This window comes from Salvelinus sp. IW2-2015, linkage group LG26 (genome assembly GCF_002910315.2).
Source record: "Salvelinus sp. IW2-2015 linkage group LG26, ASM291031v2, whole genome shotgun sequence".
Lineage (NCBI taxonomy): Eukaryota > Metazoa > Chordata > Actinopteri > Salmoniformes > Salmonidae > Salvelinus > Salvelinus sp. IW2-2015.
The window spans coordinates 35,969,314-35,993,853 of record NC_036866.1 but is presented as its reverse complement, the minus strand read 5'-3'; the positions used below and the strand labels follow the sequence as shown (position 1 = coordinate 35,993,853).

Genomic DNA, 24,540 nt, shown 5'->3' with positions numbered 1-24,540 from the left:
AGTCTGTATTGAGGTACTTAACTTGCTGAGGAATACAGGAATGCATTTACCCAGCATAGCTTTTGATAAAGAAAATGGGATGGTGAAAAAAATACATTTGATCAAAAAAAGAACTTCAAAGATAGTAATTGGCTTATATTATCACTAACAAAAATTCCCAAATATTTTTTGATTTCTTTAAGGAAACAATTTCATAACTAAAATATTATCAAAGATATTTATTTAAATAGAATTCAATCAAAACAAACATTTTTTTTTTCCACAGAATTTATATTACGATAATGATCAACAAATACTTTTGCCTTCTTTTACATATGTTTTTGTGAGGCTTTCTGGTCAAAATGAATGCAATTTTGGTGTTACCAAAGGGTCAAAAGGTGCTTTCCATATGGAGTATATACAGGGCATTGCCAAGAAAAAGGTTATACTTTTCCAGATTGGTTGTAAAATATATAATATCAAGTTAAAGCGTCACATTTTTCCCACAATCCACCCATAGAATACTTTTCAAAGGGGTTACAAATCAGAAATGTACATTTCTTAAATATTTCTTCTCCTTCGGTATTTCCCCCAACACCATCATTGGATTAATCGATATAAACATCTCACAACTTCCAATTTTTGAGATGCTGCCTTTGAACGTCCTCTTCTCAATATCCTTGAACTCAGTATCCAAGTGTGAATTCCAATCTTTTGTATTCTGACTCCAGTCTCATCCGCTCTTCTCACAGTTGGGCTGCGCCCTGCACTCTCTATCCTTCACTTTGTCCTCTGTGCTCTTGGCGGCAGCAGAGTCCACAGCACCGTCCACTCTGAGTTCACTGGCAACAGCTCGCAAGCCTTTGAGCCTGTCCAGCCGTGGGCTCTGGGATCTCTGACCCTTCAGGCTCTCCTGACCCCCCTGAACCCTAACCTCCGACCCCTGACCTTCATCGCTGAGGGAGCTGAGCGAGCGCACGGCCAGCCTGCCACGCTGCGCCTTATTGGACAGGGGACGCAGTGAGGTCATGTAGCCGGGGTTGTCCCCCGGGGAGCGGTCCGTGTCCCTGATGACCTCACACAGGTAGCGGGCCAGGTCCTGACTGGAGAAGGACAGGGACTTGTGGGAACGCCGCATTGCAATGGGAGAGGTGAGGGTGGCTGACCCGGACGGAGGGTGGGCCAGGCGCAGGGCGATTGCTGTGCTGCCGTTTTTGGGTCCGTTTGGTCCTTTTGGTTTGGTCCCATTCTTCGTGTCTGGGGGCTTGGTCGTCTGAGGGTAGGATGAGGGTATGATGCATTGTGGGTAGCTGTACCACAGTGACTGGGCTGGACTGGGCCGCAGAGACCTCTGTAACTCCACCATGTTGAAGGCATTCTGGAGAGTGAGAGAGGGAAAGAGACAGAGAGGGAGAGACAAAGACAGAGAGAGAGAGAAAGAGAGATGAAGAAGATTAGAGAGAGTTGATTAGAGATGAGCTGCTTATAAAAACGAAGAGATTAATAGACAAAGAAAACACTCAACAGCAGGACCTGCATTTATAATAATATTTGACTATGAAAAATGCCAGTCTGCTGTGCTTTTGACTGGAGAGGATTTTTTATTCTACCTAAGAAAAAAGCATGAGGCCTAAGTGGCAATGTTGGCAGCAACAGCCCCATTGATTGGCTTTGTAATTAATTATCTAATTGCAGTGGGAAAAAAAGTGCTATTAAAGCAAATAGAGGCATTATTAAGGAGTATTGGTCTCTGACATCATTTTCCTAATGATTCTGCTAGGATGGTTCTTTTAGTCTTTTCATTTCCAAGCCTCTACCAACACCAGTCCACCTGGTTTGGTAGAGCTGCCAGACGAACACTCACTATGTAAACTGTGACTCTGTGAATCTTCCCACGCCTTGCTTGGTTTATATACAGTTTGTTTGTCTATGGTTTGTATGGTTTCTCCTGTGTCTGTGAGTTGTGATCCTAATTGCCCTAAGGGAATCGATCAAGTTGTATTCCACTCTATTCTGTATTGTAGTGGTCTTATGACTCATAGGTTATGGAGAGATAATGGTAGTTGTGTTGAAGGATATACTGGGATTCAGAGTCTGTATCTGTACCTGGTCCTGCTCCCCTCCACCCTCCTCGTCATAGTTGAGAACGTTCTCTCGGATGTCATCCCATTCTCCGTGGTGTGCAGATACGTGGTAGACTCCCTCCTTCAGGCCCTTGTGTCTCCTCCAGCAGGAGTAGAGGGACAGGCCCAGCATAAGCACTGGGCGGGGACAGAGAGCACGTTGGGAGGTGGACAGCGGACCGGGGGAGAGGGGTAGAAGGTTTCACCCAATGTTCTATCAGTTAAGAATGTACATAAAAAATGGCAGTGTCCTAGACAGAGTGTGCAATGATATGAAATGAAATGGATAGTGAAGCTTGGATTGGAGGGGAGAGAACCAGATAGCCACATTTTGTGCACCGCATTGGCTGCGTTGACACATGCAGCGCTATTAGTCAATCTGATTAGTCAAAAGACCAAATAGTAGGAATAGATTTGGGCTGCCTGTGTAAAAAGATCCATTGTAGTCCACTTCTAGGCCTCGAGCGAAGTGGAGAGAGATACATAGATAGATGGACAGACTGGGGGCAGTGGGATTCAATATCACGCTGACATGTATGTTATACGTGCTGCATGTGCCTGGCAGCAGCACAACCCACTAGACCAGCCCCAGGCTCTAGAGTAAATCGGATACCCAATACCACTAAACCGGTCTTTCTTTGTAAAAAAAACAGTGAACACGTATGATCCTTGTGGATAGGATAGGCAGAGTAAATTCCCGCCACATTGTTCTATGCAATAATCCAGTCAGTCTGTCCTTATCAAGATCGATGAGGACCTGGAGCTATAGGACAAAGCAACAGAGACTGAGACACCACGTTCTCCTGTATTTTCTATCCTATATCAAAGACGGCACCCCTTACACTTCTCTTCACAAAACCAACACTCTCTGCATGTCCAAGCCAAAGCCACTGTGGCCAGAGCTCCCAGGAATATCGAGAGAGCGTTGTAGGAATGTTGTAATAGCATTGTGTGAATGCTGCTAGAGCACTGCCATCAATCACATCTATGTGTTGAATTATACAGTACGCTGCGCTGACCTTTAAAATCCATTCATCTCTACCAATATTTTTTCTACTGTCTGCCATCTCCCTCTCGCTTCCTTTCTCCTTTCTTTATCTGTCTCATTCTCTCCATCTTTCGCTCATTCTTGTTAGTCTCTTTGTGTTTCTTTCCTTCGTTCTCCGTGTCTCTTTTGACTCTGTACGGCTTTTATCTCTCACACTAAAGGTGATGCATCAGAACTGGTACGTTTTCTATCGCGTTTTGGTTTGGAAGAATCGGTTCATCCATTTAATAATTGAGGGGTGCATTGCAGCAGTTACATTGGACTTAAGTAATGGTTTACTGAACACATATGACACTCATCAAGGTCACTCAACTGAATAGGTTTTCAAAATCAGCAAAAATACATTTCATATAATTGTGGTTTGAAAATTACTCACTGTTCTGTGGCTGGAATTTGACTTTTAATTATTTGTCTCTACTCAAGGCACCCATAAGTCGTTAAATATTTATATTCTATATGATTATATCTCTATCATCCAGGGCCATCATGAGGCACCAGAAAGTTATCTGACTCTTCCTAACATTGATTTAGCCTGGTTCCAGATCTTTTTATGCTCTCTTGCCAACTTTACCTGGTAATTGTAGCATGACAATGGCCACAGGACCATAGGAGTTGGCAAGAAAGCACAAACAGATCTGTAACCAGCCAACATTGACTGCAACAAGTGGAAAGGTAGACCTCCAGCTATGCCTACTCAGTGTGTGCTGGAGGTAGGTTTATTGTCAGGTTCTATTGATCAGCTAACCTTGCTGCATGCCCTCCACTGTGCCGTACAGACCCAGAGAAACACGATGGAATCCAGATGAGCTGGGATCCCAGCAGCACTCAGAACTCCCGCTCAGCCACAATATTCCCACCTCCACAGTGCTTTCTATTTTATCCACACACACCTCCAATCACCTGAACCTCACATCAAACACACAAACACACCTCTACGGGCCAATCAGTCAACACGCCCAGCAGTGGTGCTTTATCACACACACAGAGTCAGACGAACACACACACACACACACACAAACATGCACACAGAAGGACGAACACACACACACCACAGGCGGCCAGTGGCACCTTAATTGGGGAGGACGGCTCACAGTAATGGCTGGAACGGAATACATGGAATGGTATCAAACCCGTGTTCGATACCATTCACTCTATTCCCGACATTATTATGACCCCTCCTCCCCTCAGCACCCTCCTGTGACACACACACGCTTGCGGATTCACAGATACAGACACGGACAGACAAGGACAAACACACATGACAGACAAGTGTCCACACAAACACACGCGTGCACATGCAGACACACACAGACACACAGCTGACAGTGGCAGTGCTGGTGTTGTTGTATCTCTAAACATGGAGACACACACAGACACACAGCTCTTATCCATCCTCCATGATGCTGCTTTGAGGTTCGCCACCAACCATGGGGGTCTTGGGATGTTAGGTTTAATGTTTAAAGAAGGATTTTTAAGCCTTGAGACAATTGAGACATGGATTTGATATGTGTGCCATTCAAATCAAATCAAATTTTATTTGTCACATGCGCCGAATACAACAGGTAGACCTTACAGTGAAATGCTAACTTACAAGCCCTTAACCAACAATGCAGTTTTAAGAAAATACCCCCCTAAATGAAGTAAGAGATAGAACGACAAATAATTAAAGAGCAGCAGTAAAAAACAATAGCGGGGCTATATGTAGGGGGTACCAGTACAGAGTCAATATGTCATTGTGTGTTAGTTTGTTGGTGATGTGGACGCCAAGGAACTTGAAACTCTCAACCTGCTCCACTGCAGCCCGTCGATGAGAATGGGGGCGTGCTCGGTCCTCTTTTTCCTGTAGTCCACAATCATCTCCTTTGTCTTGCTCACGTTGAGGGAGAGGTTGTTGTCCTTGCACCACACGGCCAGGTCTCTGACCTCCTCCCTATAGGCTGTCTCATCGTTGTGGGTGATCAGGCCTACCACCGTTGTGTCATCAGCAAGCTTTATGATGGTGTTGGAGTCGTGCCTGGCCGTGCAGTCATGAGTGAACAGGGAGTACAGGAGGGGACTGAGTACGCACCACTGAGGGGCCCCTGTGTTGAGGATCAGCGTGGCGGTTGTGTTGTTACCTACCCTTACCACCTGGGGTGGCCCATCTGGAAGTCCAGGATCCAGTTGCAGAGGGAGGTGTTTAGCCCCAGGGTATTTAGCTTAGTGATGAGCTTTGAGGGCACTATGGTGTTGAATGCTGAGTTGTAGTCAATGAACAGCATTCTCACATAGGTGTTCCTTTTGTCCAGGTGGGAAAGGGCAGTGTGGAGTGCAATAGAGATTGCATCATCTGTGGCTCTGTTGGTGCGGTATGCAAAATTGGAGTGAGTCTAAGGTTTCTGGGATAATGGTGTTGATGTGAGCCATGACAAGCCTTTCAAAGCATTTCATGGCTACAAACGTGAGCATTTCAAAGCATTTCATGGCTACAGACAAAATATTTAACTGCCTTTGAACGGGGTATGGTAGTAGCTGCCAGGTGCACTGGTTTGTGTCAAGAACTGCAACGCTGCTGGGTTTTTCACGCTCAACAGTTTCCTGTGTGTATCAAGAATGGTCCACCACCCAAAGGACATCCTGCCAACTTGACACAACTGTGGGATGCATTGGAGTCAACATGTACCAGCATCCCTGTGGAACGCTTTCGACACCTTGTAGAATCTATGCCCTGACAAATTAAGGCTGTTCTGAGGGCAAAAGGGGGTGCAACTCAATATTAGGAAGGCGTTTTTTATGTTTTGTACACTCAATGTATAGCTAGATGGAAAAATGTATGATGACATTGTTGATGCATGTCAGAAAGTAAATGATATTACACAACATATAACATGGAGTGAAAATATAAAAGTAGAAACAAAGGACAAGACAAAGACAGATGAGAGAAGGGAAATGCTGTGAGGTTTTATTAAGAAAAGTATGTTCTAGTACAAAAATACAGTCACTTTAACAACTATTTACATCCATTCTATATGGACAGGAAATGTCCTCTTCATTGAATATCAAATCCAATGACACACAGTAAAAATGTCAATGTAATGGACAATAAAGCTTTTCAATGCTGAATTTGAAACCCATTCAACAGGCCTAATGAAGCATACTTAGATGGCAAATTTTGCCTGTCTCTGGTTCTGTCAGTAGCACATGTTGAACTTGGCAATCAGCCAGTCTGTGATGGGTTATGTAAATCTGAATTATGGATGATCACTTAAACTTTTATTGGAGTTTGAGGCAGAGGAGAAAAGACGGAGAGTTCCAGTTGAATTTAGCAGCAGGCCATCAGCCAGCCTCAGTGTGTTGTGGGGGATGTGTGTTGTCTGTGACTTTTTGTCTGGGCGTTTGTTTGTCACTTGCGCACACACACACAGACACCTCTATCATCTCCAACAAGCCTTGTCTGATGCTGACTCGCTCCCTCAGTTAGGACTTAAAGTAGGAGAACAACTTAAAACCTGAACAGTTATCAAAGGACCTCCAACCGCAGTATCTGGTTACAGACAGCCCAGTCTAAGAACTGTAGCCTGAGTCATGCTAGAGACAGAAGGTGTTGCTAGCTACTGAACTATATTTCCCATCACAGAGAAGGTTCAAGAAAAGTTCATATAAACTCTTGGTGACCTCCCATTTCCATTTTGATATATTCAGGAATTCGCCTAATTCAAAAGGTCAAGAGTTTGAGTGCAGATGATAAATTCCAGGAACTAGAGTAACTACTAGGTACCTTAGATGACTGCAACATGCAGTTTCATTTACATATTCAACACATGAATGTCCGTGAATGAGGCCAAGGCCTCCGTTTGTTATCTTTGTAATTATCATATCAAATATTGAAGTATAGCATTTGATCTGTACCTCATGTGGCTGTTGCAATACACCAGCCACATGCCCCGGGGTGGTGTTGTGCTGTTGAATCAGTTATAGAGGTAGCAGAGACTGTGTTTTGAATCGTCAGACCAATTTATAACCCTGTTTTTGACAGAGAGACTCATAAACTGTATACAAGTAGCTCTATGGAGAGATAGTCCGCTGCACTGGACACACCAACACACCTTACTATGTGTCAGCAGCAAACATGGACACATTTAGGTTAGATGAAAACGGTAGGAGAAAGTAAATGACAAAGAAATACAGAGGGAGATCAAATCAGACATAAACGGACGTAACAGGACTGGAATGACAAACAGACGAGATAAAAAAGTAAGGGAAAGGAGGATGACAAATAAAAGTCTGAATTCACATCACGAACATCAAGAAAGACAAAATAGAGGAGGGCATGACTGAGGGGCCCCCAAACTTTTTGAACTGTAACTCAGCGAAAGCTTTGTTTTTTTTATTGTGGCTCATAGAGTTATCAAAATCAATGTTTCTAGCCAGGATCCATGCAGCCCCACTGACTGAGGCCACTCACAGCTCCTGACATCCATACTAAGAACACTTGGGGCTCAATTCCATCAAATCCACATTGCAGTATTTACGCAGTAGCTCTTTTCCCCATGGCCAAATAAAATCACAGATGGTTTTGGGTACTGCAAGAACATATTACATATTACATATCACAAGTTTTGAGGCCCCCCAACCCCTCAAAAATAAAAACACGTTTGGAGGTCGGCCCCCCAGATAGCATATCAACACGTCATAAGCCATGAGATGCCGTTGTCCGGAGCAAATTATCCCAATTTCAAACTCTTCCTAAAAATCCCACAGGGATGCTGGCCCCTGTTGACTCCAATGCTTGCCACAGTTGTGTCATGTTGGCTAGATGTCCTTTGGGTAGTGGGCCATTCTTGATACACACGGGAAACGGTTGGACGTGAAAAACCCAGCAGCGTTGCAGTTCTTGACATACTCAAACCAGTGCACCTGGCACCTACCACCATACACTGTTCAAGGGCACTTCAATATTTTGTCTTGCCCATTTACCCTCTGAATGGCACACATACACAGTCCATGTCTCAATTGTCTCAAGACTTAAAAATCCTTCTTTAAACTGTCTCCTCTCCTTCATCTACACTGATTTAAGTGAATTTACCAGTTACCATCAATAAGGGATCATAGCTTTTACCTGTAGTCACCTGGTCATGTCATGGAAATGTTGTTTCTAATGGTACACTCAGTGAACATTTGTGAACACCCACCCACAACCAAAACCAGATGAAACCAAATCAGAGAGTAAAGGTTGACTACATTTTCACGTAGTCAATATAGTTACCTAGGAAGGCCAGGACACAGATACTGATGGCAAACGCAGAGCTGAGGCTCAGAGTGTTGTTGTTGTTGTTGTGGTAGAGCGTCAGAGAGACCTCACAGTGTCGCCCACGGTAGCCCTCCGAGCAGTGACACGAGTACTTGGCAGGCGAGTGGGCCACACAGGTGCCGTGGCGACAGGGCCTGCTGACGCACAGCGTGTAGACGCACACCTTGCTCGAGTCATTCTCCTTCGTCATGTGACCAGGGGGGCACCTGTGGAGATGTAAATAAGGAAGAGGTTGTGGAGAGTGTGATTCATTCACCTGATCTGGATGGAAATAACTTTTAATTATAAGGGATAGGATTAGCCATCCTGGCACTGTGAAAATCTCTGCCAGGTCACCCGTGATACAAGTCAGTATTCGATGTTCAACTATGTCTGAGGACATCGGGAGATGATGTGGAAACTGACTACTAAGTACCCCCGAGTGGACATCCCATGGTGATGAAAGGCCTCAGAGATGTTTCACATGCTCTGATCCCAGCTAGGGACGACAGGAAACACTGGAGTCCAGGGGAGTTTAAAGACGCTGCAGCCTAGACACTCCCTGTCACTACGGTTAGCTTTATTTACTCAGGTTACCACCTACGGCTGCAAATAGGCTATTGAGGCAGCTTATTACTCGTACTCAATAATTATGCACAAAATCATAGATTGGGCACATCGTTGTCAGACATCATGAAACACATTGAGGCAAAGAATTCAGACATTTTTATCCTTCACTTGTTTGTAACAATTGCAAATACTTTGGAAACATTTTATTTTTAGTTAACTTCGTTCTGAGTTTATAGGCAATCACAGAGAGGCAGATTATCAGTCAGACATCTTGATACTCTGTTTAGCCAAGATTTTCTGTGAATAAAGTGATGTTAACGATGCGCTTTGGCTATATGGTCTTGAACGAAGGCTTTGGGAAACACCTTGGCTACTAAAGATACACCGTAAGAAGGTTATGACGATGATCTTAATGCTGCGAAAGCTTTGGAAATTGTATTTGTCATATWATTCTGAAACATGTGTAGACTAACAGTGAATTGCTTACTTACGGGCCCTTCCCAACAATGCAGAGATTAAATACACAGAGTAATGATAACTTGACTATATAGTATATTGATACCCTTACATGGACACCCTTTCAAATTAGTGGATTCGGCTATTTCAGCCACACCCCTTGCTGACAGGTGTATAAAATCGAGCAYACAGCCACGCAATCTCCATTAATCAACATTGGCAGTAGAATGGCCTTACTGAAGAGCTCAGTGACGTTCAAAGTGGCACGTCATAGGGTGCCAACTTTCCAACAAGTCAGTTTGTCAAATTTCTTCCCTGCTAGAGCTACCCCTGTCAACTGTTATTTTGAAGTGGAAACATCTAGGATCAACAACGGCTTAGCCAAGAAGTGGTAGGCCACACAAGCACACAGAACGTGACCGCCTAGGGCTGAAGTGTGTAGTGCATAAAAATCGTCTGTCTTCAGTTACAACACTCACTACAAGTTCCAAACTGCCTCTGGAAGCAACGTCAGCTATTCGTCGGGAGCTTCATGAAATGGGTTTCCATGGCCGAGCAGCCGTATACAAGCCTGAGATCACCATGCGCAATGCCAAGCGTCGGCTGGAGTGGTGTAAAGCTCGTCGCCATTGTACTTAGGAGCAGTGGAAATGCGTTATCTGGAGTGATGACTCATGCTTCACCATCTGGCAGTCCGACGGACAAATCTGGGTTTGGCGAATGCCAGGAGAACGCTACCTGCCCGAATGCATGGTGCCAACTGTAAAGTTTGGTGGAGGAGGAATAATGGTCTGTGGCTGTTTTTCATGGTTTGGGATAGGCCCCTTAGTTCCAATGAAGGGAAATCTTAACGCTACAGCATAAAATGACATTCTAGACAATTCTGTGCTTCCAACTGTGTGGCAACAGTTTGGGGAAGGCCCCTTTCCTGTTTCAGCATGACAATGCTCCTGTGCACAAAGCAAGATCCATACAAAAATGGTTTGTCGAGATCGGCAAAGAAGAACTTGACTGGCCTGCACAGAGTCCTGACCTCAACCCCATCAAACACCTTTGGGATGAATTAGAATGCGAGCCAGGCCTAATCGCCCAACATCAGTGCCCGACCTCAGTAATGCTAGTGACTGAATGAATGCAAGTCCCTGCAGCAATGTTCCAACATCTAGTGAAAAGCCTTTCCAGAAGAGTGAATGCTGTTATAGCAGCAAAAGGTKGACCAATGCCATATCAATGCCCATGATTTTGGAATGAGAGGTTCAACGAAGAGGTGTCCACATACTTTTAGTCATGTAGTGTATGTACATATAGGTAGGGATAAAGTGACTAGGCAACAGGATAGATAATAAACAGCAACAAAAGCGTATGTGATAAGTCAAATTAGGTAGTGCGAAACGRGTCAATGCAGATAGTTAATAGCTACCCGGACCAACTATTTAGCAGTGTTATGCCTTGGGGTAGAAGCTATTCAGGGTCATGTCGGTTCCAGACTCTGTGCATCGGTACCTCTTGCCGTGCTGTAGCAGAGAGAACAGTCAGACTTGGGTGGCTTTGACAATTTTTAGGGACTTCCTCTGACACTGCCTGGTATAGAAGTCCTGGACGGCAGGGAACTCGACYCCAGTGATGTACTGGGCTGTACGCACTATCCTCCGTAGCGTCTTATGGTCGAATGCCAAGCAGTTGCCATACCAAGCGGTGGTGCAGCCAATCAATATGCTCTCAATGGTGCAGCCTCATGGGGGGTAATGTGCRTTGTCGTGCCGTCTTCACGACTGTGTTGGTGTGTTTGGACCATGATAATTCCTTACTGATGTGGACACAGAGGAACTTGAAGCTTGACCTGCTCCACTACAGCCCCGTCGATGTGGATGGGGCTGTGCTCAGCCCTCCATTTCCTGTAGTCCATGATCAGCTCYTTTGTCTTGCCGACATTGTGGGAGAGGTTGTTGTCCTGGCACCACACTTCCAGTTCTCTGACCTCTTCCTTGTAGGCTGTCTTATAGTCATCGGTAATCAGGCCTACCACCGTTGTGTCGTCAGCAAACTTAATAATGGTGTTGGAGTGGTACGTGGCCATGCAGTCATGGGTGAAAAGGGAGTACAGGAGGGTACTAAGCACGCACCCCTGATGGTCCCCCGTGTTGAGGGTCAGCGTGGTGGATGTGCTGTTGCCTATCCTCACCACCTGGGGCAGCCCGTCAGGAAGTTCTGAATCAATCCAGAGAGAGGGTCCTCTGTTTCATCCCAGGGTCCTTAATTTAGTGTTGMGCTTGGAGGGGACTATGGTTTTSAACGGTGTGCTCTAGTAAATTAACAGCATTCTCACGTAGGTCTTCCTTTTGTCCACATGGGGAAGGGCACTGTGGCATGTAATAGAGATTGCATCACCTGTGGATCTCTTGGGGCAGTATGCAAATTAGAGTGTGTCCAGGGTATCTGGGATGATGCTGTTGATATGAGCCATGACCACTGAWCAGCATTTCAAAGCATTTCATGGCTACAGACGTGAGTGCTACGGGACGATAGTCCTTTAGACAGGTTACATTGGCGTTCTTGGGCGCAGGGACTATAGGGGTCTGCTTGAAACATGTAGGTATTACAGACTGGGTCATGGAGCGGTTGAAAATGTCAGTGAAGACACTTGACAGCTGGTCAGCGCCTGCTCTGAGTAGGCATCCCAGTAATCCGTCTGGCCCTGCGGCGTTGTGAATGTTATGTTAACATGTGTTCATGTCTTACTCRCATCGGCTACAGAGAGCTTGATCAAACAGTTGTCCAGAACAGCTGGTGCTCGCATGCATGGTTCAGTGTTGCTAGCCTCGAAGCAAGCATAGGAGCTATTTAGCTCTTCTGGTAGGCCAGCGTTACTGGACAAGTCACGGTTGGGTTTCCTGTTATAATGTATGGTAGTTTGCAAGCCCTGCCACATCTGATGAGCATCAGAGCCGGTGTAGTAGGATTCGATCTTGGTCCTGTATTGACTCCTTGCCTGTTGGATGTTTTGTCGGAGGGCATAGGGGATGTCTTATAAGCGTCCTGATTAGTGTCCCGCTCCTTGAAAGTGGCATCTCTAGCCTTTAGCTCAGTGAGGATGTTGCCTGTAATCCATGGCTTCTGGTTGGAGTTTGTACGTATGATCAATGTGAGGATGACGTTGCCCTTATTAATGAAGCTGGTGACTGATGTGGTAAACTCTTCAATGCCATCGGATGAATCCTATGAATCCCGGAACAATATTCCAGTCTTGTCATCAGACCGCTTCCATGTTGAGCGCGTCACTGGTATTTCCTGTTTTAAGTTTTTACTTGTAAGCAGGAATCAGGAAGATAGAGCTATGGTCAGATTTGCTGAATGGATGGTGAGGGAGAGTTTTGTATGCGTCTCTGTGTGTGGAGTAAAGGTGATCTGGAGTTTTGTATGCGTCTCTGTGTGTGGAGTAAGGGTGGGTCTAGAGAGTTTTGTATGCGTCTCTGTGTGTGGGAGTAAAGGTGACTGGAGTTTTGTATGCGTCTCTGTGTGTGGAGTAAAGGTGGTCTAGAGTTTTGTATGCGTCTCTGTGTGTGGAGTAAAGGTGGTCTAGAGTTTTGTATGCGTCTCTGTGTGGAGTAAAGGTGGTCTAGATTTGTATGTCTGTGTGGAGTAAGAGGTCTAGAGTTTTGTATGTCTCTGTGTGGAGTAAAGGTGATCTGAGGTTTTGTATGCGTCTCTGTGTGTAGAGTAAAGGTGATCTAGAGTTTTGTATGCGTCTCTGTGTGTAGAGTAAAGGTGATCTGGAGTGTATGCGTTCTTTGTGTGGAGTAAAGGTGATGTAGAGTTTTGTATGCGTCTCTGTGTGTAGAGTAAAGGTGATCTGGAGTTTTGTATGCGTCTCTGTGTGTAGAGTAAAGGTGATCTAGATTTTGTATGCGTCTCTGTGTGTGGAGTAAAGGTGATCTAGAGTTTTTTATGCGTCTCTGTGTGTAGAGTAATGGTGATCTAGAGTTTTGTATGTCTCTGTGTGTGTGGAGTAAAGGTGATCTAGAGTTTTGTATGTCTCTGTGTGTAGAGTAAAGGTGATCTAGAGGTCTGTATGTCTCTGTTGTGTAGAGTAAAGGTGATCTAGAATTTTGTATGTCTCTGTGTGTGTGGAGTAAAGGTGATCTAGATTTTGTATGTCTCTGTGTTGGAGTAAAGGTGATCTAGAGTTTTGTATGTCTCTGTGTGTGTGGAGTAAAGGTGATCTAGAGTTTTGTTTGCCTCTAGTGGCACAGTGACATGCTGGTAGAAATGAGGTCAAACGGATTTCAGTCTCGTCAGGTGTCCTGCACGTCGGCCTCTATAGCACCATCTCCTTCTTCTTTGAGTGTCAGGTTTTCAGCCTGGTTCAGGATAATCAATATGTCTTTTGCCTCCAACTCGTCGAAAGTAAGTCCTTGTCCAAATCGAGGTTATTGACAGCTGATGTCCAGAAGCTTTTTTCAGTCATAGGAAACGATGGTGGAAACATTATGTACCAAAACAGTTAAGATCAGAGCAAAAAAAGACACAAAATAGCAGAATTGGTCAGGAGCCCATAAACAGCCGCTATTCCCTCCAGCTCCATTACAGCGCCATTATAGCTTATAGCCTAGGGCCCAGAGATTTTCCTGACAAGATTTCCTGCTGTCATTTATGTACCTGCACTCGTGTTTCCTCCAGAGGTCCACACATATGAAGGGGGGAGAGCACTGGTGTTTCCTGCAGGCGTCTGAGGGGCAACCTGGGGAGACGCCCTGGGATGTGACCACCTGGAGGCCCTTGGACCCCACAGAGGGCTGCTTTGCCATGGGCATTGGCTTCCCGTTCAGCCTCAGGTCTCGCAGACACCCTGTGGTAAAACACAGAGAGGGAAAGAGAGATGAGACACAGCAACATAGTGACATTCAGAGACATACACACTAGGCCTGAGGCAAAACCTTTAAAGTAAGTTCCATGAAGCGAAGGAAACACACACACACACACACACACACACACACAACACACACACACCACCACCAACACACACCACACACACCACACACACACACACACACACACACACACACACACACACACACACACACACACCACACACCCACACACACACACGCCACACCACACACAGCCACACAAGATAGCCCAGGGCTTAGCTGTCAGTGCAGCCCTTTGTTTCAGAGGATATTTACTTTGTTTGGTTGTCTCGCCATCCTCTGGGAAGGATGTGTAACATCATTTATACACACATCCCTGCTCCTTAATCATTTATACTGACACATCCCTGCTCCTGAATCATTTATGCAGACACATCCCTGCTCCTGAATCATTTATACAGACACCTCCCTGTTCCTGAATCATTTATACAGACACATCCCTGCTCCTGAATCAAGTCCTTCACACTTCATCTGCCTCAGCCCCAAATCCATAGCCGACCTCCTCAGAGTCTTAGATCTAAAACCATTTGAGATCGGAAGGCGGGGGTAGCTAAGGAATCATTCACCTCAGTGATTTAGAAGTGTGAAACACAATGGTGCATCAGTCTTGTGTTGCCAATCACATACAGATAATACATGATTTTATTCCACTTTCATTTGTTCGTTCATTCGTCCAATCATTTATCTTCCCTCGTGGTCCTCTGGCAGTAACAACTAGTGGGAAAGGCCAGTAGGAAGTTAGGGATAATATTAGTGGTCAGTACCAGGGGGCAGTACCAGATCGCAGTACCAGCACCATACCTAGGAAGCTGTGGTTGTTTCCTAAAGGGAAAGAGTTTCCCAGCATCACCACTGTTTGATCGATGACTATCTCCTGACTCTGCCCAGGAGCGGCTGTGACCTCTTGCCTCCCGCCGCCACCATCCAATCGAAGGGTGAACTCTTTGCCATGACGATCCAGCTCCACCTCRTGCCATTCTCCGTTGTCAAGGCGTTGGAAGGGCAGCGTGAGGTTGTAGAGTCTGTCACCCAGGTTGTAAAAGACAGCCAGTAGCCCCTGAAACACCTGAAATATACAGTGCATATCAATCAATTGAAATGAACCAAAACCGCTGTAAAAATCACAGATCGCACCATTAAAATGTCAGACATTCAATTAAGACCATTGTACTTAATATTTAAACTTGACAAAACTCACACGGACATTACTTAACTCAATCCAGAAGGAGAATTTAACAGACAACAATTATCCACAGCAGCTAAGGCTGAACAAACATACTGGGCTGGAGATGGGGCTGGGAGGGGATGCTGCCTGCTATAACTGCAGCTTGTACTTGTGTGTCCATCCCTTAATTGGAAACCGTGGGGCTGAGATAATAAAATACTGTGTTTTAATGTATGCAGCATGACAGCCCAGATTGTTTGAACTATTGCTCCCTCAGCATGGTCATAAGAGCATAATGCCAACATTCTATTCTCCCCTGCCACACTACGAACTGATTAACCCCCCATCTATCAAGCCCCTTCCACCCCCCCCCTGACAGCAGATATATAGGCTCCTAACAATGCATCTAATTGCTTGCAGTCCACACAGCCTAGGCAACCATATGACAATGAGCCCAATTAATCCCAACGTTATACAGAATCCGACCATAAAAGCTCTAGCAATACATTTTCAGCATCGCTTAGCAGTACAAACACTTCACTACAAAGTAAAAACTGTCAATGTTTTCACAAGTAAACCTTTTTCTATTTTAATTTTAAAACCCTTCATAGGGAGATAAATAAAAAGCATCTCAATAAGCGATGAGGGTTATAAGCATTGATTTCCACCTTTTCGCTAACACTCAACAGAATAATGCAACCTGGTGGGTTGGAAAACACTTTCAAGGGTTCCATTATGTGAACATAAAGATAACATGTTTTTGTCATCGAATACGTCTCCCTGACTCACCTATTACTGCTCATTGGACCCTATGATCACTAGGCTACACAGCTGATGCCCCCTGGACTGTTTCAATAACACGGTTCGTCATTTTGTTGATCTGTTGGCCCCAGTCTCGAACTCAGGTCCTGTATGTACCTAAAGGACCCGCTCTGCCCATTCATCGCCATTTACCCRTTGTTGTCTTAGCTTTCCATATCAACACCTGTGATTGCTTTATGCCTCTCTCTAATGTCAATAKGCCTTTTGTCTACTGCTGTCTTGGCTAGTTGTTATTGTTTTATTTCACTGTAGAGCCCTCAGTCCCGCTCAAAATGCCTTAGATAGCTCTTTTGTCCCACCCCACACACATGCGGAGACCTCACCTGGCTTAACTGGTGCCACCAGAGACGAAACCTCTCTCATCGTCACTCAACACCTAGGTTTACCTCCACTGTACTCACATCCTACCAGACCCTTGTCTGTACATTATGCCCTGAATCTATTCTACCACGGCTCGGTGTCATGCATGTTAACATCAGAAGCCTTCTCCCTAAGTTTGTTTCATTCACTGCTTTAGCACACTCCGCCAACCCTGATGTCCTAGCCGTGTCTGAACCCTGGCTTAGGAAGGCCACCAAAAATTCTGAAATTTCCATCCCACTAGAACATTTTACGCCAAGATAGAACTGCCAAAGGGGCGGAGTTGCAATCTACTGCAGAGATAGTCTGCAGAGTTCTGTCATGCTATCCAGGTCTGTGCCCAAACAGTTTGAGCTTCTACTTTTAAAAATCCACCTTACCAGAAATAAGTCTCTCACTGTTGCCGCTTTTTATAGACCCCCCTCAGCACCCAGCTGTGCCCTGGACACCATATGGGAATTGATTGCCCCCCATTTATCTTCAGAGTTCGTACTGTTAGGTGACCTAAACTGGGATATGTTTATCACCCCGGCCGTCCTACAATCTAAGCTAGATGCTTAGGTACAAGGTACAACCAGGTACAACCCTAAATCCGTAAACACGGGCACCCTCATAGATATCATCCTGACCAACCTGCTCTTTAAATACACCTCTGCTGTCTACAACCAGGATCTCAGCGATCACTGCCTCATTGCCTGCATCCGTAATGGGTCCRCGGTCAAATGACCACCCATCATCACTGTCAAACGCTCCCTAAAACACTTCAGCGAGCAGGCCTTTCTTATCGACCTGGTCCGGGTATCCTGGAAGGATATTGACCTCATCCCGTCAGTAGAGGATGTCTGGTTATTCTTTAACAGTGCTTTCCTCACCATCTTAAATAAGCATGCCTCATTCAAAATGTGTAGAACTAAGAACAAATATAGCCCTTGGTTCACTCCCGACTTGACTGCCCTTGACCAGCACAAAAACCTCCTGTGGCGTACTGCATTAGCATCGAATAGCCCCCGCGATATGCAACTTTTCAGGGAAGTTAGGAACCAATATACACAGCCAGTTAGAAAAGCAAAGGCTAGCTTTTTCAAACAGAAATTTGCATCCTGTAGCACAAATTCCCAAAAGTTATGGGACACTGTAAAGTCCATGGAAAATAAGAGCACCTCCTCCCAGCTGCCCACTGCACTGAAACACTGAAACACTGAAACACTGTCACCACCGATAACAGCTCTGCAACCCCACCCCACAGCAACTTGCCCAAGACCCCCCCCCCCCCCCTGCTGCTTCTCCTTCACACAAATCCAGATAACTGATGTTCTGGAAGAGCTGCAAAATCTGGACCCCTACAAATCAGCTGGGCTAGACARTCTGGACCCTCTCTTTCTTAAAGTATCCGCCGCAATTGTTGCAACCGCTATTACTAGCCTGTTCAACCTCTCTTTCGTATCGTCTGAGATCCCTAAAGATTGGAAAGCTGCCGCGGTCATCCCCTCTTCGAAGGGGGAGACACTCTAGACCCAAACTGTTACAGACCTATATCTCTCCTGCCCTGCCTTTCTAAAGTCTTCGAAAGCCAAGTTAACAAACATATCACCGACCATTTCGAATCCCACCGTACCTTCTCCACAATGCAATCTGGTTTCGGAGCTGGTCATGGGTGCATCTCAGCCACGCTCAAGGTCCTAAACAATATCATAACCACCATCGATAAAAAACAGTACTGTGCAGCCGTCTTCATCGACCTGGCCAAGGCTTTCGTCAATCACCGCATTCTTATCGGCAGACTCAACAGCCTTGTTTTCTCAAATGACTGCCTAGCCTGGTTCACTAACTACTTCTCAGAGTTCCGTTTGTCAAATTGGAGGGCCTGTTGTCCGGACCTCTGGCAGTCTCTATGGGGGTGCCACAGGGTTCAATTCTCGGGCCGAACCTTTTCTCTGTATACATCAATGATGTTCTTCTTGCTGCTGGTGATTCTCTGATCCACCTCTACGCAGACGACATCATTCTGTATRCWTCTGGTCCTTCTTTGGACACTGTGTTAACAAACCTCCAGACGAGCTTCAATGSCATACAACACTCCTTCCGTGGCCTCCAACTGCTCTTAAATGCTAGTAAAACTAAATGCATGCTCTTTAACCAATCGCTGCCCGCGCCCGACCAGCATCACTACTCTGGATGGTTCTGACTTAGAATATGTGGACAACTACAAATACCTAGGTGTCTGGTTAGACTGTAAACTCTCCTTACAGACTCACATTAATCATCTCCAATCCAAAATGAAATCTAGAATCGGCTTCCTATTTTGCAACAAAGCCTCCTTCACTAATGCTGCTGAACATACCCTCGTAAAACTGACTATCCTACCAATCCTTGACTTCGGCGATGTCATTTACAAAATAGCCTCCAACACTCTACTCAGCAAATTGGATGTAGTCTATCACAGTGCCATCCATTTTGTCACCAAAGCCCCATATACTACGCACCACTGCGGCCTGTATGCTCTCGTTGGCTGGCCCTCGCTTCATATTCGTCGCCAAACCCACTGGCTCCAGGTCATCTATAAGTCTTTGCTAGGTAAAGCCCCGCCTTATCTCAGCTCACTGGTCACCATAGTAACACCCACCCGTAGCACGCGCTCCAGCAGGTATATTTCACTGGTCACCCCAAAAGCCAATTCCTCTTTTGGCCGCCTTTCCTTCTAGTTCTCTGCTGCCAATGACTGGAACGAATTGCAAAAATCACTGAAGCTGGAGACATATCTCCCTCACTAACTTTAAGCATCAGCTGTCAGAGCAGCGGTCACTGTACCTGTACACAGCCCATCTGTAAATAACCCACCCGACTACCTTATCCCCATACTGTTGTAACGGCTTTCTTCCTGGGATGAAGGAGAGGACCAAAACGCAGCGCGGCTAGTGTTCAACATGATTTAATAAAGAATATAACGTGAACACTACAAGCCACAAAACAATAACTGTTAACCTGTTAGTGTGTAGGGGGCGCTATTTTCACTTTGGGAAAAAATCGTGCCCAAATGAAACGGCCTTGTACTCTATTCTAGATCGTACAATATGCATATTATTATTACTATTGGATAGAAAACACTCTCAACTGTTTGAATTATATCTGTGAGTAAAACAGAACTCATTTTGCAGCAAACTTCCAGACAGGAAGTGAAAAATCTGAAATCGAGGCTCTGTTCCAGGGCCTGCCTATTCAACTGGCTTATATCTATCGATATACATGCACTTCATACGCCTTCCACTAGATGTCAACAGGCAGTGGGAGGTGAAATGGGGTGTCTAGCTTGATCTGAGGTCGAACAAGAGCTTTTGGAGTGACAGGTCTGGAAATTTCATTGTCTTCGAAGGCGCGAGAAGGAACCCCAGATTGCCTTCTGAAAAGCGTTCGGTATACACGGCTAATATCTCCGGCTCTGATTTTATTTGATACATGTGATAATATCATCGTAAAGTATGTGTTTTCAACCGAGTTTTATCAGATTATTCAACGTTTATCGGGACTTTTGGAGTTTTTCGTTGTTTGCGTCGAGAGAAGATGGACATGTTCGCGCCACTTGGCTAGCTAAGGTTGCTAATTCGACAGGAGAAAAGGACATTCTAAAACCAAACAACGATTTAATCTAGACCAAGGACTCCTTGTACAAGATTCTGATGGAAGCTCAACAAAAGTAAGAACAATTTATGATGTTATTTCGTACTTTTGTGTGAAATGTTTAGTCCTATTCTCCGCCCTTTTAGCGGGCGCTGTCTCGCAATAACGCAAGCTGTATGTCGTACTAAAGTTATTTTTTTTAAATCTAACACAGCGGTTGCATTAAGAACCAGTGTATCTTTCATTTGCCATACAACAAGTATTTTTATGTAAAGTTTATGATGAGTTATTTGGTCAGATTAGGTGAGTGTCAGAAATATATCCGGACATTCTGGGAAAAAGTTGCTACATTTTCACAATGTATAACCACAGTTTTCAGCTCTAAATATGCACATTTTATGCACATGATGTTATAAGACTGTCATCTGATGAAGTTGTCCAAAGGTTAGTGATTTATTTTATATTTATTGCTGGTTTTTGCTAAAGCTATCTTTGCGGTGAATAAATGCGGTTGTGTGTTTGGCTGTTGTGGTAAGCTAATATATTTCTATATTGTGTTTTCGCTGTAAAACACTTAAAAAATCGGAAATATTGTCTGGATTCACAAGATGTTTATCTTTCATTTGCTGTACACCATGTATTTTTCATAAATGTTTTATGATGAGTATTTATGTATTTCACGTTGCTCTCTGTAATTATTCTGGCTGCTTCGGTGCTATTTGTGATTGTAGCTGCAATGTAAAACTATGATTTATACCCCAAATATGCACATTTTTCGAACAAAACATAAATGTATTGTGTAACATGTTATAAGACTGTCATCTGATGAAGTTGTTTCTTGGTTAGTGACTAATTATATCTATATTTTGTCGGTTTTTTGAAAGCTACCTATGCGGTGGATAAATAGCGGTGTGTGTTTGGCTATTGTGGTGAGCTAACATAAATATATATTGTGTTTTCGCTGTAAAACATTTTAAAAATCGGACATGTTGGCTGGATTCACAAGATGTTTATCTTTCATTTGCTGTATTGGACTTGTTAATGTGTGGAAGTTAAATATTTMAAAAWWWWTKTTTTTGAATTTCGCGCTCTGCAAAGGCAGCGGAATGTTGTGAGTGTTCCGCTAGCGGAACCCCGGGGCGAGAAAGGTTCAAACCGAAAACAGTCCTATCACCCACAAACCAACAGTGCAAACAGGCTACCTTAATATGGTTCCCAATCAGAGACAATGACAAACACCTGCCTCTGATTGAGAACCATATTAGGCCAAACAACAAACCCAACATAGAAACACAAAACATAGAATGTACCCACCCAGGTCACGTCCTGACCAACTAAACAAAGACTAAACAAAGGAAATAAGGTCAGGAACGTGACAACTGTTATTTATTTTTGCTCTTTTGCACCCCAGTATTTCTACTTGCACATCATCATCTGCACATCTATCACTCCAGGGTTTAACTGCTAAATTGTAATAATTTCGCCACTATGGCCTATTTATTGCCTTACCTCCCTAATCTTACGACACTTGCACACACTGTATATAGATTTTTCTATTGTGTTATTGACTGTACATTTGTTTATCCCATGTGTAACTCTGTGTTGTTGTATGTGTAGAACTGCTTTGCTTTATCTTGGCCAGGTCGCAAACCAGAACTTGTTCTCAACTGGCCTAAATAAAGGTGAAATAAAAAACAAGAGGTGAAAAAGGTTTCCGAGGCCTAACTCTCACACTTATGCAGCAGCCCCCAGCAACCTTGTGAATGTCTTGTTATTCATTCAGCATGCGCTCCCTCCTCCCTCTCCATCCCTTCCTACCCATCAGAGCAAACAAGAGAGGCTGAGGTTCTGAGAGACTTGTTGTCTGGATCCACACTCAAGTGTCTCTCGGGAGGGTCTGAGACAGCTTCAGACAGAGTAGCTTGCTTTCAGACAAAAAAACAAGCGTTTTATACAGCTCGCCGACTCAATTCTGAGAGATTGTTCACAGAGGTCCCTTATATAACCTACGTACATTTGCTGCTGAGATCATACAGAGCCCCAATCCTTTCCTCAGTTTCTTTGTACTGGTATGTATGGGGCTGGTGGTGAGAAATGGCTAGAGGGGGGTTGCTACTTCACTGACTCAGACACTCAGAAAGGAGCTATAGCAGTGAGACTGCATGCTGGTGCACTCTCTGACACTTGCTCTGTCAACCTGGTTTGTCATGAGGAAGCTACAGTAGGATGAGAGTGGAAACAGCTGACCTGTGTGGGTAGGTGTTCTTGAGTGACAGACGCTAGCCGAGCAGTCTTCTACCTGGTGCTGTGGACACACTGTCACTCAAAGAGGCCAAAGGCTCCTTTAACCCTAACATCCTATTTCCACAGAAATGGTATTCACACTCAGAAATTGTGTTCTATTTTCCTGGTTAAGCCAGACAGAGAAGAGCCTTGTGATGTAGCAAATACTATAGGTAAGCTAGGTTGATTGTATATGCCACTTCATATTTTCCAGTTCAAATTGGGTACACAAGTCTAGCAATATGCTGAAAAAGTCCCCTATAAGAGCTTGAAGAAGAAAAGACAGAATTGGACCTTTCCACTTAAGAAAGCTCTTACATCCAACTAATAACAGCGACCCACTTCCCTAGACCCTAATACTGAAGGAAGGATGTGCTTATAACTAGACAGACAATAAAATAATCCTCAATACTGTGCTGTGGTGTTCCATAGGCGGATCTCAAAACAACCCAAAGGCAATACAAGTACACTCCGAACACACATACAGAAGTCAGTCACTCAGAGGCCCACTCAGTACCCACTTCCTGTGTTCCAAGCCCGCCATTACTCACTCCATCATTGTCGAAAATGTCGAGCCATCATGACAGTCATTCAGGCAACGTAATAACAACGTTGAGGAGCAGGCTACAGCAGGAGCCAATTAAAGTGCCTCTCTGCAGGCAGAGTGTCGATGACTCACCTCCAGACGCAAGTATTCATTCTGCTCCTGGGAGAGGAGGCTGAGGAGTACACCGCTGGGGACGTGGGTTCGCACCTGGAGCTGCACGCTGGTGTGACGGGCCGGGAGAGACCAGCCCACCTGGTACTGGACATGGCTCCTCCCATCGAAGGAGAACTCTGGGACTTCTGTCAGTCGAAGAGAGAAAAACATAGAGCTGCCATGAGGGCTTCAACTACAGTATATTATTCATGATGTATTATTTATACTGTACCGTCTACTGTGTGGACTCAGTAGCCAATTAAAGACAAATCACATATGTGACAGAAGCCAAACACAGTTATATTGTGTGTGAGCCATGCATTTAAAGCCTTAAGACACATTTCCATTCCACAAGAGCAATAAAAAAAAAAGGTGAATCTTGAATCTTATTATAGGTTAAACCTATAATTCAAAGCCAGTGCATTTTGATCTTGTTGGGGGGGGAAAATAGGATTCTACTATGTAATACAGTCCACTCTACACCCTCTGATACCCACAGACAACACCTGTCCTAACCCGACTGTATATTCTCTAAGGACGTACCGTATTCACAGTGGATCCCTGTGTAACCGGGCCCACACTGGCAGCGGAAGGAGTCCCACTGCCCGTTACAGTGCCCCCTGGCGCCACAGACTGGTACACCCATGTTCATACAGTTCCCATCAGTCAGAGAGCAGCCTGGGGCACTGCTGGAGGACTCTGAGGGATAACCAAGGTCATAGAGCTGGAGCAGAGAGGGAAAAGATGCAGGGGGGTGAAGGAATGAGGGAGCGAGAGAAGGAGGGTGAGTGTGAGAGAGAGAGAGAGAAAGAGAGATGTGGGGGGAGAGAGAAGAGAGAGGAAGAAAGAGAAAGAAAGTAAAAAAATGAGGGCAAGAGAGAAATGAATAAGGGAGAGAGAGAGAGTGATGGCATGAGGTTTTCAGTATAACCTCAATAATGCACAATACATCCCTTTCTGAAGCATAAAGTAAAGATGAGAGAAGGTCATAGGCATAAAGGAGAATAATAACGAAGGAGAATACATCCCGCCAGTACATATAACCTGTCTGACATTAAGGCACTAAGAGAACCTGACATTTTTTTAAATGTATATACGTATATATATATATTTTTTTTAACTGCGTTGTTGGTTAGGAGCTCGTAAGTAAGCATTTCACTGTAAGGTCTACACCTGTTGTATTCGGCGCATGTGACTAATTYGATTTGATTTGATTTGATTT

General features: G+C 44.7%; 1 protein-coding gene across 1 annotated transcript in view; it reads right to left on the bottom strand.

Moving 5' to 3' along the window:
- Positions 1 to 263: 263 nt before the first annotated feature.
- The window catches only part of LOC111952217 (neural-cadherin-like), an 87,404-nt gene continuing 63,127 nt past the window's right edge, over positions 264 to 24,540 (bottom strand). The window contains exons 27-33 of the mRNA XM_070435026.1: positions 23,862 to 24,042; positions 23,298 to 23,464; positions 15,175 to 15,439; positions 14,102 to 14,291; positions 8,396 to 8,646; positions 2,086 to 2,240; positions 264 to 1,357 (exon numbers count right to left, since the gene is read on the bottom strand). Coding sequence (XP_070291127.1) covers positions 713 to 1,357; positions 2,086 to 2,240; positions 8,396 to 8,646; positions 14,102 to 14,291; positions 15,175 to 15,439; positions 23,298 to 23,464; positions 23,862 to 24,042 — 1,854 coding nt within the window. The 3' untranslated portion in view covers positions 264 to 712. The remainder of the gene's footprint in view (positions 1,358 to 2,085; positions 2,241 to 8,395; positions 8,647 to 14,101; positions 14,292 to 15,174; positions 15,440 to 23,297; positions 23,465 to 23,861; positions 24,043 to 24,540) is intronic.